This window comes from Mastigoproctus giganteus, chromosome 8 (assembly GCF_048544385.1).
Source record: "Mastigoproctus giganteus isolate SK-2022 chromosome 8, ASM4854438v1, whole genome shotgun sequence".
In the NCBI taxonomy this organism is placed as follows: domain Eukaryota; kingdom Metazoa; phylum Arthropoda; class Arachnida; order Uropygi; family Thelyphonidae; genus Mastigoproctus; species Mastigoproctus giganteus.
The window spans coordinates 190,511,798-190,528,019 of NC_143582.1; the positions used below are offsets into that span (position 1 = coordinate 190,511,798).

The following is a 16,222-nucleotide window of genomic DNA, read 5'->3' on the forward strand; positions in this document are numbered from 1 at the left end:
CCTACAAGAATACCGGACAATCCGAATCATACAGCCAATACGCTTGATCTTTTTCTCACAAACAACCCTTCTAAGTACACGGTCGAAGTGAGAGGTCCTTTAGGCACTTCAGATCACAACTTGGTGATTGTCTCTTCTCCAATGGAACCTTTATCTCATGGCTATTCCCAACCTCATGTTGTTTGGCATTACAAGAATCCAAAATGGGATGACCTGCGAGACTTCTTTTCTTCTTTTCCTTGGTCAGATTACTGTTTCAAAACTCCTGATGTCAACGTTTGCTCAGATCGTGTCAGTGAAATTATTCTTGCAGGAATGGAATCCTTTATCCCACACTCCACTTTAAAATCTCGTCCTTTATCTAAACCTTGGTTTTCCAATAAATGTGCTAAGGCTGTTCAAGAGAAGAATGTTGCATATCGTAATTGGCTTGTTTCTAATTCTTCAGTTTCATTTTCTGCCTACACCAAAGCTCGCAACAATTGTAAAGCAGTTATTAATCAGTCCAAACTAGAGTTTGAACAGGCTAAGAGTAGAAAACTTGCTTCTTGCCCTAATGGTAGCCGAGCATTCTGGTCTCTTGCCAAAGCTATTGGCCGCAACTTTTGCCCATCTCTGCTTCCACCTCTGTCCAAACCATATGGTTCTGTTGTCACTTCAGCCAAGGATAAAGCTGACCTGCTAGCATCCCATTTTTCTTCCAGCTCATTTATTAATGAACTTGGTAAAACACCTCCCACCATTCCCAACGCGGTCCATTCAATGCCTCCTGTGGTCTTCCGTCAAAAGGATATCAGAAGGATTTTGATGAATCTTGATGCTAAGAAAGCTCCAGGTCCTGATGGTATTTCTCCACTTGCTCTCAAAATCTGTGCTCCTGTACTTACTCCTATTCTTTGCTGCCTTTTTTCACTTTCTTATTCCAAAGGTGTTTTTCCTTTTGCTTGGAAATTTGCTCATATCCAGCCAGTTCCTAAAAAGGGTGACAAATCCCTCCCATCCAATTATCGTCCCATTGCAATTACTTCTACTCTTTCTAAAGTAATGGAGAAATCAATTAACCGCCAACTCTTAAACTACCTAGAAACCTTCCGTCTGATCAACGATCACCAGTATGGATTCCGTCAGTGTCGATCCACTGGTGATATCCTGGCTTATGTTACCCATTTATGGACTACTTCAATGGAAAAGTTCGGTGAAACACAAGTAGTTGCTCTTGACATCTCAAAGGCTTTTGATCGTGTTTGGCATAAAGGTCTTCTAAACAAGCTTCCATCTTATGGTTTGCCAACTGTTTTTAGTAATTGGTTATCCAGTTTTCTCTCTGATCGCTCACTGAGGGTGATGGTAGATGGCTCTCTGTCTTCTAACTTCTCCACTAATGCCGGTGTCCCCCAAGATTCCGTTCTTTCCCCCACTCTTTTCGTTTTGTATATCAATGACCTTCTTCCATTGACTGGAAATCCTATCCATAGTTTTGCCGATGATAGCACATTGCATTCAACTTTCTGTTTTGAGAAATCTTGTCCTGCTCAGTCAGCTTCAATTTCTCAAAAATCTGCTACCAATTCCTTAAATGCCGATCTTCAGGTAATTCTCCAGTGGGGCAAAGACAACTTAGTTGATTTCAACCCTTCTAAAACTCAGTCTTGTCTTGTATCTCGCAAAAAGGATTCTTCTGCTCCTATGCTTATCTTTAGTGACACTCCAATTTCTAGGCAAAAGGATATATCTCTTTTGGGGATTACCCTGACTTCTAATCTCTCTTGGCACAAGCACATTACAAATATTGCTTCCTGTGCATCTAAAAAACTTGGTTTTCTCTTTCGCTCTCAGCATTACTTTTCTTCCAAACAGCTGCTCACTCTGCATAAATCGCAAATCCGCCCTGCCATGGAATATTGTTCCCACATTTGGGGTGGTGCCCCCAAAACCTCTCTCAGGCTTCTTGATTCCATTCAGAAGCGGGCAGTTAGGTTAATTAATGACTCATCTCTAACAGAGTCTCTCCACTCGCTTTCTCATAGACGCACTGTTTCTGCTGCATGTCTCTTCTACAGATACTTCCATGGGCACTGTTCTTCTGAATTGGCTTCTATAATTCCTGCTCTCTCTTTCAAAACAGTCCGAACACGTGCCGCCACCAGCCAACATCCATTTACTGTCCAACTTCAAACCTACAGAACCAACTTTTCATCTTCCTCATTTATTCATTCAACTACCGTTTTCTGGAGCAACCTTCCTTCATACGTATTTCCTGAAAATTACAATCTACAGAAGTTCAAGTCCAATGTCACATACCAAAACATACCAAGCACGGTACTAAGTACTATAGGTTCTAATACCTCTCGTGTTTGGGGTTCACATAAAAAAAAAAAAAAAGAAATAAAGGAATTAATCAAAAATTAGAAAATTCAGAAATAAGAATTTTTAGGAAAAAGTAAATGGAACTGATAGATGTAAGCAATGGCAAGACCATATTACAAATGAGGAAATAAGAAAAAGTCTTGGAGTTACAAATATCCAAAGTTAATCGAAGCAACCATAAGCTGGTATGGACCTGTAGAAAGAATGGGGAATTCTTTCTACAGGCCTATATTACCATTTAAATATTTCAAATTTGAAATATTTGAATGGTAATAGGCCCAGAGGCAGATTAAAAGGAAGGTGGATCGATGGTAAAGGCTTACTCTGGCTAAGTTAAAAATCTAACAGGAATTAGGATAGCATGGAAGAAAACAATGAATGTAAATTTGATAATCCAGAAGGACTGATTTATACTACCATAGTAACCTGTACAGCAACTGGGTATAACAGATTTAGATGATGATGAGAAAGTATATTATACATTTGCTTTCGAAGACATGCCCTTCTTCTGCAGCTGATCTCAATTAAGTTTCACATGTTAAAATCTTCTCTGTAGCCTCTGTTCAACCAGTGAAAGAACATAACACTATTCAACAAAACATACCATAATAATTATTCCAAGGAGACCATGTTACAAATTAATGAATTTAATTTTGAAATGCAGTCTCTAACATCATCACTCGTAGATATATGGATACTAATAGTTGTCTTGCCTGCTGATTTTCAGATTTAATGCATTGAACAATCACACTCTATGATAGAATGAGTCTGTATAATAAAATTTTAGTCCATATTATGTGTTGAGCCTAGAATGTGAAGTGATTCTGGCTACCTCTTGTGTTCTTAATTACTATGGCATGATTAGCAGTTTTTAGTGAATATTGAGGGTGACCACATTGCTCCTCTTAATAATTCTGAGTCAGAGTAGAACAAGCAAAAAGTTAGCTGGTAAATAAAGTCATTATCTGCCCAGCCACCTATGCATGAAGACAAGAAGCATCATTTAATTCATATCTTGCATAAGTAGCTGGGCACAATGTGCATTGTCATCATCAGTGCCATCATGTAGGCATTGCACATAATAGGGGATAGAAAATCCCCATTCCTCATGACACAAAGAATGGGGATCATTTTCATATATTTCAGTATGCATTTTCATATACAGGCAACCTCCCCCATATAACGCGGTACTTCTACAACACCGTTTCGCTCTAACACGATTGATAAATTGCAGAAATCCTCGCACAACACGGTACTTATATAACATGGTTTCACTCTAACATGGTTTGAGAATTGAGGGAAATCTCACGTAGCACGGTATTTTTGAACTTTTGTGCTGGGGAAACCCTGCTATTATGTTAGATGTAATTTTCAACGTTTCCATTCCTTTTTGTGAATCCCTGCTGTTGACTTGCTAGTCTTTATCGCCTTCATGATATTTTTCTAAAGCACATTTCTGGAGGTCACTACCATAAAACAATAAAAACAATTTGCAGTTTCCAGTTTATTGGGCTTTTCTGTTAGTGTAATCAATTATAAACGGTTAGTAAACTCAATCTTCTTGCATTTGTTATAGTACTGACAGCTGGAATTCTGTGGGTTTTCATGTTATTACAGTGAAATGTGTTTCCCCTTCCATGAAATATTCAATTATATAAAAAAACATAAATAAATTTTCAGAAACTCATTACTCCATATCTCACTTGTGCGTATCGTATTTGTTGCAACTTGTGTGTGCCAGGTTCTCTGTTATTAATTGCTTATCATTTTTACTGTTTTAAATTTTACAACAAAAAAAAAGTCAGTGAACAGAAATATAAATTAGTTAGTATATACATATTACGGTATGTATTAATTAAGCTATGTACGTAAGCTTTAATTTATTTTTATTTTGCTAACTGGAAAATATTCTTCCTATTTTCACCTATCATTTAACTTTGTTAATTGGTAAGGTAATAAATTTAAATTTGTGCTTTATATCTAAGCGAGGGGTCCACTGTATTTTGTTGGGAGATCCCTGGGTTAGGTTCTGTGCTATTGAACATGTGCTTGTTTGAGACCATAAACAATTGTGACTTCGAAACGTGCAGTTCGTGATTTTTAAAGAGAGCAGAAGGTATATGGAATCTAGATGCTGCAGAAGAGATTGTGCTTAGCAGCGATGAAGAGGAATAAAATTAATTGAACATACATTATCTGACATATAACTATCACAGTTTGTAAGGTGAGACATTTGTTCAGTTATTACTATTTAAGTTACTACTATTATAAAAATAAAGTTAAAATCATCATCATCAGCCATTTTCATTCCACTGCAGGATGAAGGCCTCTCCAACAACTTTCCAGTTCCTTCTGTTTTGTTCAATGGCCATCCATTTACTACCCACAAACTCATGAATTTCATCTGTCCATCTCCGTTGTTGTCTTCCAGGTTTTCTTCTAGCTCCTCTTGGATACCATTCTGTTATTTTCATAGTCCAAAGTTAAAGTATTAAGTTATTACTACTATAAAAATTAAGTTTCCGATAGTTATAAAAAATGGCATATTTTTGTTAGCTGTTGGATCGTAACCTCCCTTTTTGCACCGGTTCTTAGTCCCATATAACACGGTTTCTCATTACATGAGATTTTGTAGGAACCAAATTACCGTGTTATACGAGGGTTACCTGTAGTTTTTTTTTTTTTTTTGCTTCTTAGAATTTTGTTTTCTATCTTTTATCAAAGAATTTTATTCTGTAAAAGTCATTTACAAATTCTGATTTTATTAATTTTGTTAATATTTAATTTTATTTAATAAAATTATCTTTTTGAATTGGAAATATATTTCTGATTATAATTTCATTATTCAGACATTTTTGTCTCTTGTTAATGTTATGATATGATATTTTATATTTTTAAGATACTAATGAGAAAAATATCAAGGCTGCAGTGGATAAATTATATGGAATATTTTCTAGCAAAGCACCTGCATTCCATTTAAGAAATTCTTCATTTTTATTAAGTAATTTATTGCCAACAAACTACCAGCAAGTCACATGCAAAGAGTTGTTTAATCAGATTGAAGTAAATGATGAAGATTTCAGCAATAAACAGAAGTCCAGAAAGAAAAAGCAGACAAAAGAAATGGTAAATTGATATGTGAAAAAAAAAAAATTTAAATATAAGATTAGTAAAAGACCGAGTGAGTCAAAAACAAAATTTTAAAATCGCTATTTATCTTTTTTTAATGGCATTTTTGCTGAAAATAATGAAGTGTTTTGCATTGTTTCTAATCACTGACATAAAAAGAGGTAATACAATATTTGAATAATGTCAGCATTAAGATTCCCCCATTCTCAAGTAAACATACTGTGCAATATTGGTGGTAGAGTTTAATTCAGTTTATTTATATTAAAGGGGAATACCAGATATTTTGACTTCTTGTAGGTCTTCTTTAGTAGGTGTTTGTGGAGTGGGAAATTATATGAAAAGTTTACTTTTGTAATCATCTTAATTTTTGAATTATGATACAGAAAAAAGATATCTCTGCATATAATCGATTATTGAAATAATTGCTTATTGATAATTTGATTATGCCCATCACTATAGAAGAGAAGAGAAGAAAGAACTTTGTTTTGTTCTCCTTTTAATGTGAATTAACACTTTCACTGCTGACTTTTCTGATGACCTTTTTGACTTGGGATTGAAAACACAGGATTGAGTTAGTCTGGATTGAGATGGGCACAGATATTTTTGGGCTTTCTTCTTACTATGACTGAATTAATCAAACTCTAGTGAAGGTTGCTTGACAAAAATATTTGGTTTTTCCTCTGTCAAATTGGAATCAAAAGTTCTAAAATTAGGAGTCGTTTCCCTTCCAAATGGATTAAAAATCCATTTGGAAGGGAAATATTTGGAAGGGAAATAAAGCCATATATTTGTGGGAGGAAGCAATGAATGTGTTAAATGCCAATATTCCATTATGAATTCTACCACTATTGCAACAGTATTTTTTCAAGAATTAGTGAATCCTGCTTTTGGCATCCCTCACAAAAACCTCATTATAAAATTCCTTTAAATGTTATGTTTGTGTACTTCAGTTCCCTGTAAAATATGATGTATCATTGTAAATAAACTCTAACCCAAGGCTCTTCCTCAAATGTGAAGACGTTTGTGGATTACCACTTAATTAAAAGTGGTTGCTCTGAAAATCACTTTGCATTTTAAAACTCTGGTGTCACTATCTGACAACTACATAATTTCATGTACCATTTCAGGATAATAGATCATTAATGTGTTTAAGGATCTGTTATTCTGAACAATAGGATAATAGATAGTATAAGTTAAATTGAAAAGGATGACTGCAGGATAGATGTTCAAAAATTTGCTTTCAACCAGAGCGTGACTGATTGTTGGAACAAATTGCCATCTGGTGGTATAGAAGTGGGTAGTTTCAATAAATTTAAGGAAGAATTAGACAAATTATTAGAGGGGAAGGACAGATGAGTTTTTTTTTTTTTTTTTTTTCTTGCTAATGCTGCATAAGCTTCCATCATTTGTCACTACTCATACTAATTAATAAGAATGTGTGTACTTGATTGAATTTGTGGTCAGTAGTGAAGATGAAACGGAAGCATTGGTTGTGCACGTGGTAGTTTTTCAGCAAAATTGAATAATAATTGTTATGCTGGCATCTCCAGAATAATGGTTTCACATATTTGAATATTATTATTAGAGTAGCTAAATGATGTGCAAGAAAACATACTTTTTCTGCATCTGTTCAAAAGTAGAATGTGCAATCGCTCATACTTTTCCCATCACCAAAATGTGACCATCTATTCCACCTTAGTTATGTTAAGAGGTTCCAGTGATCTGTAGCATGCTACTCAAAAGTAAACTTCATAAGATCCAGCCTTCTGGATCAGTGTTACTCCATAAAATTTTATGTCTGTGCCTCTTGGTTCTTATCTCTCCTACCAGCAAGAATATACCATTTTTACTCAGGTCCTTCAGAGCCTTGTGTGCCTCAGCAAACCTTCCCCTCCAAGATTTAGCTTTTAGTTGCCAATCTTTGTAGCATTTCTAAACTGTTCTATATAGAGACAAAAATTAGTGGCCCTCAATCTGGTTATCCTTCTTTGAGTCTGCTTACAGGATTTTTTTTATGTAAAAACATCTATGGCAGCACTAGAGTAAAACCGATTGGTAACGAAAATTTTTTACGGTAAGGGAAATGACTCGATTGTTACCGAAATTTTTTTATGGAAGTGATGCAATTGACATCACTTCCTATTAGCTGGCTGTTAGATTTTAAATGATGCAAATGACATCACTTCCTAAATGGTGCTAACGATGCTAACTCAGTCACTAATTGATTCGGTAGAGTAAGTAGTTGATTCAGTAGAGTAAGTTTCATACTTAGATATGGAAATGGTGTCACTTCCTAAATGATGCCAACTCAGTCACTAATGTTGATTCTGTAGAGTAAGAAGCAGATAGTAATATTATGCAAGAAAGCGGGCAGTAATATTATGCAAGAATAAAATGCAGACTTTAATAAAATCTGTTTCTCAAGATTTTGATCAACATCAAGCTTCTAAGTAGCGTAAGTAAGTTTCGATCAAACCGTTCAAAAATTTAAATGGTTTTACTCTATTGCTGCTGTAGATGTTCACATAAAATAAAACATCTTTTGTGCATGCAGAGTATATATGCTACTTTATTTTTTAATCATTGGAATAAGTTGCTTGCATGGGTAGTTGAGACCAAGGGATCAGGAAAATTCAAAGGCCAACTGGATTGTTACCTGTGGGAGAATGGAAGCACATGGTTATATGTGTGTGAAAAGCTCTTTTGCCTTACACCACATAACTGATGTTAATACTTCAGCTTGGTGACTCGAGCATACTTGAAACATGCTTTCTTTATTGAATTCACATTAGTTTCAACTGAATGCCTTTCAGTAACCTTGGCAGTGTTCTTTTTATTATTTATTTATTTTTTTTGGCACCTCCATAGCCAGGTGGGCAGGAGCAGTAGTGCGTAGCACACACTTCTTGATTAGACCGAGGTTCGAGCCTGTGACCACCAAATACGGAGGATGCGGAAAGGTCAGGGAATGACCACCACATATCCCCGGAGCGGCGCCTCCGTAGCCAGGTGGGCAGGAGCGGCAGTGCGTAGCACACGCTTCTTGATCAGACCGGGGTTCGAGCCTGTGACCACCAAATATGGAGGATGCGGAAAGGTCAGGGAATGACCACCGCATATCCCCTGAGCAATATGGCCTTAGTTGCTAATGCTCCTAAAAACCAAATAACAATATCCCCGGAGCAATATGGCCTTAGTTGCTAATGCTCCTAAAAACCAAATAACAATATGTTTTATTTTCTTTCAGTCTTAGTTAACAGAAAGTACTTATTCCATTTGTATTTTCACATACATCATGACTCCTGCAACCTGAGGCATAGCTAATTTCAGTCACAGTATCAGTTACCAAAGGTGTCTCCAATGTTCCATCCCTTTTCTTGTCACCTGATGTTTGAAAAGTGAGAAAAATGAGCACCTGTGAATGAGAGTTTATTGTGAATTGACTTCTATAGCTGCAGTTGTTTTGTGATGCATATTGAAGATGCATCCTTTTCATCCAAACTGTTGATGGCACCTTTTCTTTCACCTTCTAAAATGTTTTGCATATTAAAATGCAACAAACGTTTTTTTTTTGTTTGTTTGTTTGTTTAGTCAGCATGGGTTGAGCAGGTTATGTGAGTCCAAGTGCAATTTTCTTGAACATCTGATGATGTGGACTTTTCACAAATATCCTATTGCCATATGGCAACAGGATATTTGTGTTAGGATATTTATAACATCAAGAAATAAGCTCATACTGCTTCTAGGCGCCTCCGTAGCCAGGTGAGCAGGAGCAGCAGTGCATAGCACACGCTTCTTGATTAGACTGGGGTTCGAGCCCGTGACCACCAAATACGGAGGATGCGGAAAGGTCAGGGAATGACCACCGCATATGCCCGGAGCAATATGGCCTTAGTTGCTAATGCTCCTAAAAACCAAATAACAACAACATACTGCTTCTGAAAATCTGAATTACCTGTGCTAAACAAGTAATGTAGAGCAAAAAGAATTTTAAGAGTTCTTACTGATTTTTAATGTTAGGAACAGCAGTATGTTATTATATTTAATTCCATCAGCTGCAGCATAGAAAGAGCATTACATTGGTAGTATATATCTTCCCACACCATCAGTTGTCAGTGGAAATTGAAACATTTTGTCTGGTAACTTCATCTTTAATCATCTGTGTACACTGACACAGTGTGACTATCACTGTCATTGTACAAAGAAACCCCAACCAACTGAATTTAATGTACACCCATGTAGAAAGTCCTTCATGTATTTTTCAAGAAAAACTTTCAGTTTTCTAGTTTCCACAGAGGAATACTGCTATCAACAAACACTTGGCATTAATAAAACAAAAAAACAGATTGCTTGCTGGCAGTCTTCCAAGATTTGGCTCCTTTGTATTAGAAGTTGGAAAGGTAAGTTTTGGGAAACTAAGTACTTCTTATTGAATTCACTGGTTTTTGTACACTTTACAAAACAACACTGTGCTCATCGTTAGCTAATTTATTCGCTATCTGGTTTAAAGAAGTACTCACTTTTGGCATTGTCATTTGCTACAAAACCTAAAGATTGAATGACTTTTAGAGTAAAAGTTGCTAGACTAAAATAACAAACAGAAGTCATCCTGACTTTGTTATTTATTGCTCATCAGTCATGTAGTATGAAATACCAGTAAATAAGAATAAATGGAAAATTCAAAGTTTATCAGATGTCCCCCCAGTGGTTTTACTAACAACATCAAATGTGAGGAATAAAGATAGTTTTTTTGATTTCCCATATTTTTTATTTACAGTATTGAAAAACTTTGCCTTCCAAAAATTCAGGAAAGGAGCTGAGAAATATATGCTCTACCAATTGATTGATTATGAAAAACACATTAAATCTTAATAGATGTACCAATTTAATCAAAAAAAAAAAAAAAAACTTGTGTGTTTATGGCATCACATAGATTTCTTTAATTTGTATACAGGGTGTTTCAGTTAAACGTTTCAGAACTTCTAAGAGGGGTAGGGTACATCCTGACAACTCGAAATCATATAGCAATGTGGGGTCGGAAATGCTTTCCTGAAGCGGTGTTGTACACAGAAACACCATAAAGAAAAGAGACCGTAAGTGAGAAATCGTTTTAATAATACATGAAAAGAAGCAAAAGGTACATGGATTAAAGTAAGTGTTCGAAGTTTCTTCCACGGGCTACAATGCACGCCTCACATCTCCGACTCATGGACATCCGAACATTCTGGAATACTCCAGGCGAATTTCGAATTTCTTCGGCAGCTACTGCTATTCTTGCAACCAGCTCCTCAGCATTGTCAACAGGGGTGTCATAAACTAGCGATTTCATATGACCCCAGGAATAAAAATCAAGACATGATAGGTCGGGTGACCGAGCAGGCCAACGCACGGGACCACCACGTCCGATCCACTGTTGACCAAATGTGACATCCAGGTAGTTACGAACATCTCCGCTATAATGGGTAGGGGCTCCATCGTGTTGGAACATTGTCTGTTGCGTCGATGCTTAAATCTGTTCATCTCTCAAAAGTTGTGGCAATACTTGCTGCAGAAAGATCAAGTAGATAGGTCCGGTTAGACGACATGGTAACAGGTAAGGTCCGATGAGGTGATCTCCCATAATACCGGCCCATACATTGACCGAAAATCGAATCTGTGCTGCACGACGTCGCACGACGACTTCTGTGTACAATACCGCTTCAGGAAAGCATTTCCGACCCCACATTGCTATATGATTTCGAGTTGTCAGGATGTACCCTACCCCTCTTAGACGTTCTGAAACGTTTAACTGAAACACCCTGTAGAAATTTCCCATTTCTGTTAGTGCTTTGATGTTTGACTGGAAAATGCATATGATAGTTCAAGTACAGAAGGGAAAATATGGGCAGAATAACAGATGAAAATAGGTCTTTTTTCCCTGAACACCCCCTGACTTTAGTCATGATCATGCTAGGTTATTATTTATTAATTATTTGGGTTTTTTTTTTTAGGAGCATTAGCAACTAAGGCCATATTGCTCCGGAGATATGTGGTGGTCATTCCCTGACCTTTCTGCATCCTCCGTATTTGGTGGTCACGGGCTTGAACCCCGGTCTAATCAAGAAGCGTGTGCTAGGTGCAGAAAACTTCTCATCATTAGGACCCTATAGAATAGCCATGTATAAATATTTCTCAATTAAAATTTTTGTGATATGAATTAGTGTGAGTACTGAAAAAAAAATCAGGAGACTTATTTTGCCAGCATTCGTTGAGATCGTAATGGCTAAATCCAAGTCAAAAATATCTAATCCAATGTTTTCCAACTTGTGGGGGTCATGATCCAAAATTGGGAATTTGCATAAAAGAAAAATAAATTTTAATGAAATAATTAACAGTATGCAATTAAAAAAATAAATAATAATGTGTGTTAAAATGATTAAAAACACATTGCCATATCTATGATCAGCTTATCCATAATGTATATACAACTATTAATAAATTATATATCAGTTCATTGATATACAGGACTTGCATGAAACATAGTAATATACAGAACTCTGATAGATATATCATCACTGAGATGTATAAAAGAGGTGTATAAAGCCTTGAATGGTTTGAGCATGATGCTGATGGGATTCTTCCTCTTGCTCAGAATAATCACCTGAGATGGCATAAATTCATATTGAGGAAAGACAGTTGTAGGATAGATGTATGGAAGTTTGCCTTTAGCCAGCGGGTGGTTGATTGCTGAAACAAACTTCCATCGTTGTAGAAGTTGATAACTTAAATAGATTCAAGGCAAAACTAGACAAACATTTGGAGCTAGTGGATGGGTGAAATGAGAAGGGTGGTTTTTTTTTTTTTTGCTGATGCTATATAGGCTTGCTTTCTTGCATCATGTGCCTTTACTAATGCTAATACTGAAGATACATTAGATATATTCACTGAGAAATTAATGAGCCTCTCACCTCCAACTCTATTGTAGTTGTGCATAACAGGAGAATTAGTGGCAAATGATGCAAGGAAGCAAACTAAAAGTTGTCGATATTTGAATAAATGAAATCAGTGGATTTTCCATTAATTAATTAATTTTGTATGTTAACATTTTCACAAATTTACAGGCGATTGTTTTGGGCCATAATGCTCATTCATTTATGAACAAGGATTGCAGAATTGACTGAACTGTGAATATGAGGCATGAAATCTGCTTAATTGCGAATATGGGTTGCATTCAAAGAACAGCCCATATAATGAGAATGTATGTGGAAAATTATATAAATTGTCTGTTGAGATGGTCATGCTCAGCTAATTGAATAATGTTATCTGTAATACTTGTTGCAATCATTCCTTTTCTGATGCACATTGCTATGCATTTGTAATCAGTGCAGCATAAACTAGAGGCTCATATCTACTCCAGTGTTCTTGGCATCTAGCAAAACTCAGTTGTTGCATTCTAAATTCATTGCCACATCCATCTCAGTGTACATGCTGCCCTTTCAGTAATTTCAACTAGAAGTGCACAATACTTGTGTGGTTAATGTACCAGCCACAAGTGTGACGTTATATGGCACGCTCGTGGCTGGTACATTTACCACAAGTGTTGTGCACTTCTGGTTGAAATTAGATTGATGATAGAATGTTCATTCTATCATCGTGTAAATTTCTAGTTAAGCCGTATGTGTCTTGATGTGCCAATATGTGACACAACCTTAGCATGAAGTTGCTAGTAATGAATGAAGTTGCTAGTAAGCATTACCTTTAACACATATAGGCAGCATATAGAAACCAGAAGTTAGCATTAGCATAAGCATACAGTGCAAGAAAGCAAGCTTATGCAGCATCAGCCAAAAAAAAAAAAAAATCCTCCCATTTCACCCCTCCATTCATTCCAAATGCCATCCAGCTCAGCTTTAAATTTATTTAGGCTATCAACTTCCACAACAAAAGATGGAAGTCTGTTCCACCAATCAACTACCTGCTGGCTAAAGGCAAATTTCCACACATCTATTCTACAACTGTCTTTCCTCAATTTGAAACTGTGCCCCCTCTGGTTCTTAATCTGAGCAAGAACAAGCTGAATGCTGATGGGATTCTTCAATCCCATCAGCATTCAGCTTGTTCAATCCATTCAAGGCCTTATACACCTCAATCAGATCACCTCGCAGGTGCCTACTCTCTCCAGTCGCTGCAACTTGCAGAACTTAAGCCTTTCTTGGTAAGAGCATCCCTTTGTTCCCCTCACCAATCTTGTTGCCCTTCTCTGTACTCATTCTAGCAACTCTATATCCTTCCTAAAATGAGGCCTCGAAATCTGTACACAGTACTGTAGGTGTGGCCTGACCATTGCCTTGTATAACGGGATAATAACCTCCCTATCTGTGCTAGCAGAATTCCTATATATCATATATCATTGACAAGACTCGATGCACTGCTCAGCAAACTGCATATTTGACTGCTCAGCAAACTGCATATTTGACTGCACAATTACCTCCAGGTCTTTTCACTTTCCACTTCCCTGAATCTAGTACCACACAGTTGTTACATTTCTCTTCGGTTATTGCTACCCATATATAGTACTTTGCATTTGTCAATGTTAAACTTCAGTTGCCACTTCTCAGCACATTTGCCCAACTTATCTAGATCTAGTTGGAGTAGCACACTGTCTTTACTGTCGTTAACAACCCTGCCAACCTTTGTATCATCTGCAAACTTGGACATTAAACCTGATATACCTTTATCAGTATCATTGATAAATATACAAAACAACAATGGACCCAACACCGAACCTTGGGGAACTCCACTAATAACATTTGTCCACGAAGAGCAGTGTCCATTGATTACCACTCTTTATCGTCTCCACTCAACCATCCCTTTATCCATTAATGCCATACCTCTCCAATTTGTACAGCAGCCTTCCATGTCCAACAGTATCAAAAGCTTTCCTGAAATACAAGTATATGATATCCAAATTATTTTTGGCATTCAGTTCCTTTGTGACCACATCATAGTATCCAGTCAAATTTGTCAGACAAGACCTCCCTTTAACAAACCCATGTTGTGTCTTAACTATTACTGCAGTCTTGTCTAGATGATTCTGCAATGCTTCTTTAACCAGTGATTCCATTATTTTCCCTGGAACACAAGTTAAACTAACAGATCTTTAGTTACTTGTGTCACCTTTTGAACCCCTTTTATGAATTGGTGATACATTTACACACCTCCAATCCAAGCTCTCATAATTATGGCTAAGAGTTTGCTTACTTCCTTTGCTGCCTCCTTTAATATAACTGGATAGATCCCATCCACTCCAGGTGCCTTTTTTATGTTTAACTCCAACAATTTCTCCTCCACTTTGCTCTCAGTTATTACAAAATCACTTACCTCCCTGTTAGAGTTTGATAAACTTCTGGCACTCCCCTCATTGAATAACTCCTCATGTTTGAATGTAGATGCAAAATACTCATTCAGTTTATTAGCTATCTGAGCAGCATCATCAGTAGTCAGCCCATCTATGTTAAGTGGTCCAATCTAATTCATCCCTTTCGTTCTAGGGTTTACATAAGCAAAGAACTCTTCGCTCTTTTTCTTTGCACCCTTTTCCAAAGATTTCTAGTAATCTGCCTTTGCCTCCCTAACCTCCTTTGTGACTTGAGTACAGACTAGTTTATATCTGCCATACTCTTCTGTGTCACCCGATACTTTATATGCATCCCATACATTTTTCTTCTCTGCCACGAGCCTCATTAGTTCATCTGACACCCATTAAGGCCAAAACCTAAATGGGTGTCGAAAAGCCTAGTAGCCTCCAAAATTAAGTCCCTGAATGCTTCCCATTTAGAATTCAACGTTGGTAAAATCATCAGTTGATTCCACTGTACAGAATTTAAAAACTGTCTGAGACCCCTGTAGTCACCTTTACGAAAGCAAAAGCTGTCCCCTTTAGCCTTAATGGTAGTTACATCTTTAAGTAATTCCTACGTCAAAACTTTGTGATCACTATCACCCAGTGGTTCCTTTATCTACAAATTCTTAATACATGAATAATCACTGCTGATAATGAGATCAAGTGTATTACTCCCTCTGGTTGCTTTTCAAACATGTTGTTGTAGAAAACAGTCATCCAATAAATCCACAAAAGCCTTGCTAGTGTGCGAGTGACCAATCCACATTTTCCAGTCAATATCTGGAAAGTTAAAATCCCCCATTATAAGACATTCTGATTTACTGGCCCACTATTCCTCTGCACACTTGCTCATTATACTCATCAGATTCATTAGGTCCTTAACACACACACACACACACACACACACACACACACACACACACACACACACACACACACACACACACACACACACACACACACACACACACACACACACACCTACTCTCATTTTTCCTTTCCCAGTGCTTGTGTCACACCAAACTGACTCAATATTGTTCTGTCCACCGATGTCGACTGGTTTTATTTGCTTGGATTTTATGTTTCTTAACTAACAGCATAACCCCTCCTCCCTTCCTGTCCTGTCTATCCTTTCTGTATACATTGTACTCCCCAAATTCCAATTCTGCACTGCTTATATCTGTGTGACACCATGTCTCTGATATCCCAACAATATCTGCCTTTGATGTCTTGACTAGCACTTCAAGCTCATCAAATTTATTAACTATACTCCTAGCATTGGTGTACATGCAAGTATACATGCACCTATTCCTACTTTTAGTTACCCTAACACTGCCCATGTAT

The 16,222-nt window shown here is 36.9% G+C and overlaps 1 protein-coding gene across 4 annotated transcripts in view; it reads left to right on the forward strand.

The window, feature by feature from the left end:
* The window catches only part of LOC150082102 (ufm1-specific protease 2-like), a 116,679-nt gene that overhangs the window by 19,451 nt on the left and 81,006 nt on the right, over positions 1-16,222 (forward strand). For all 4 annotated transcript variants that reach the window (XM_090379980.1, XM_090379981.1, XM_090379983.1 and 1 more), the window contains exon 4: positions 5,267-5,493. In XM_090379980.1, the coding sequence (XP_090236106.1) occupies positions 5,267-5,493 (227 nt within the window). The remainder of the gene's footprint in view (positions 1-5,266; positions 5,494-16,222) is intronic.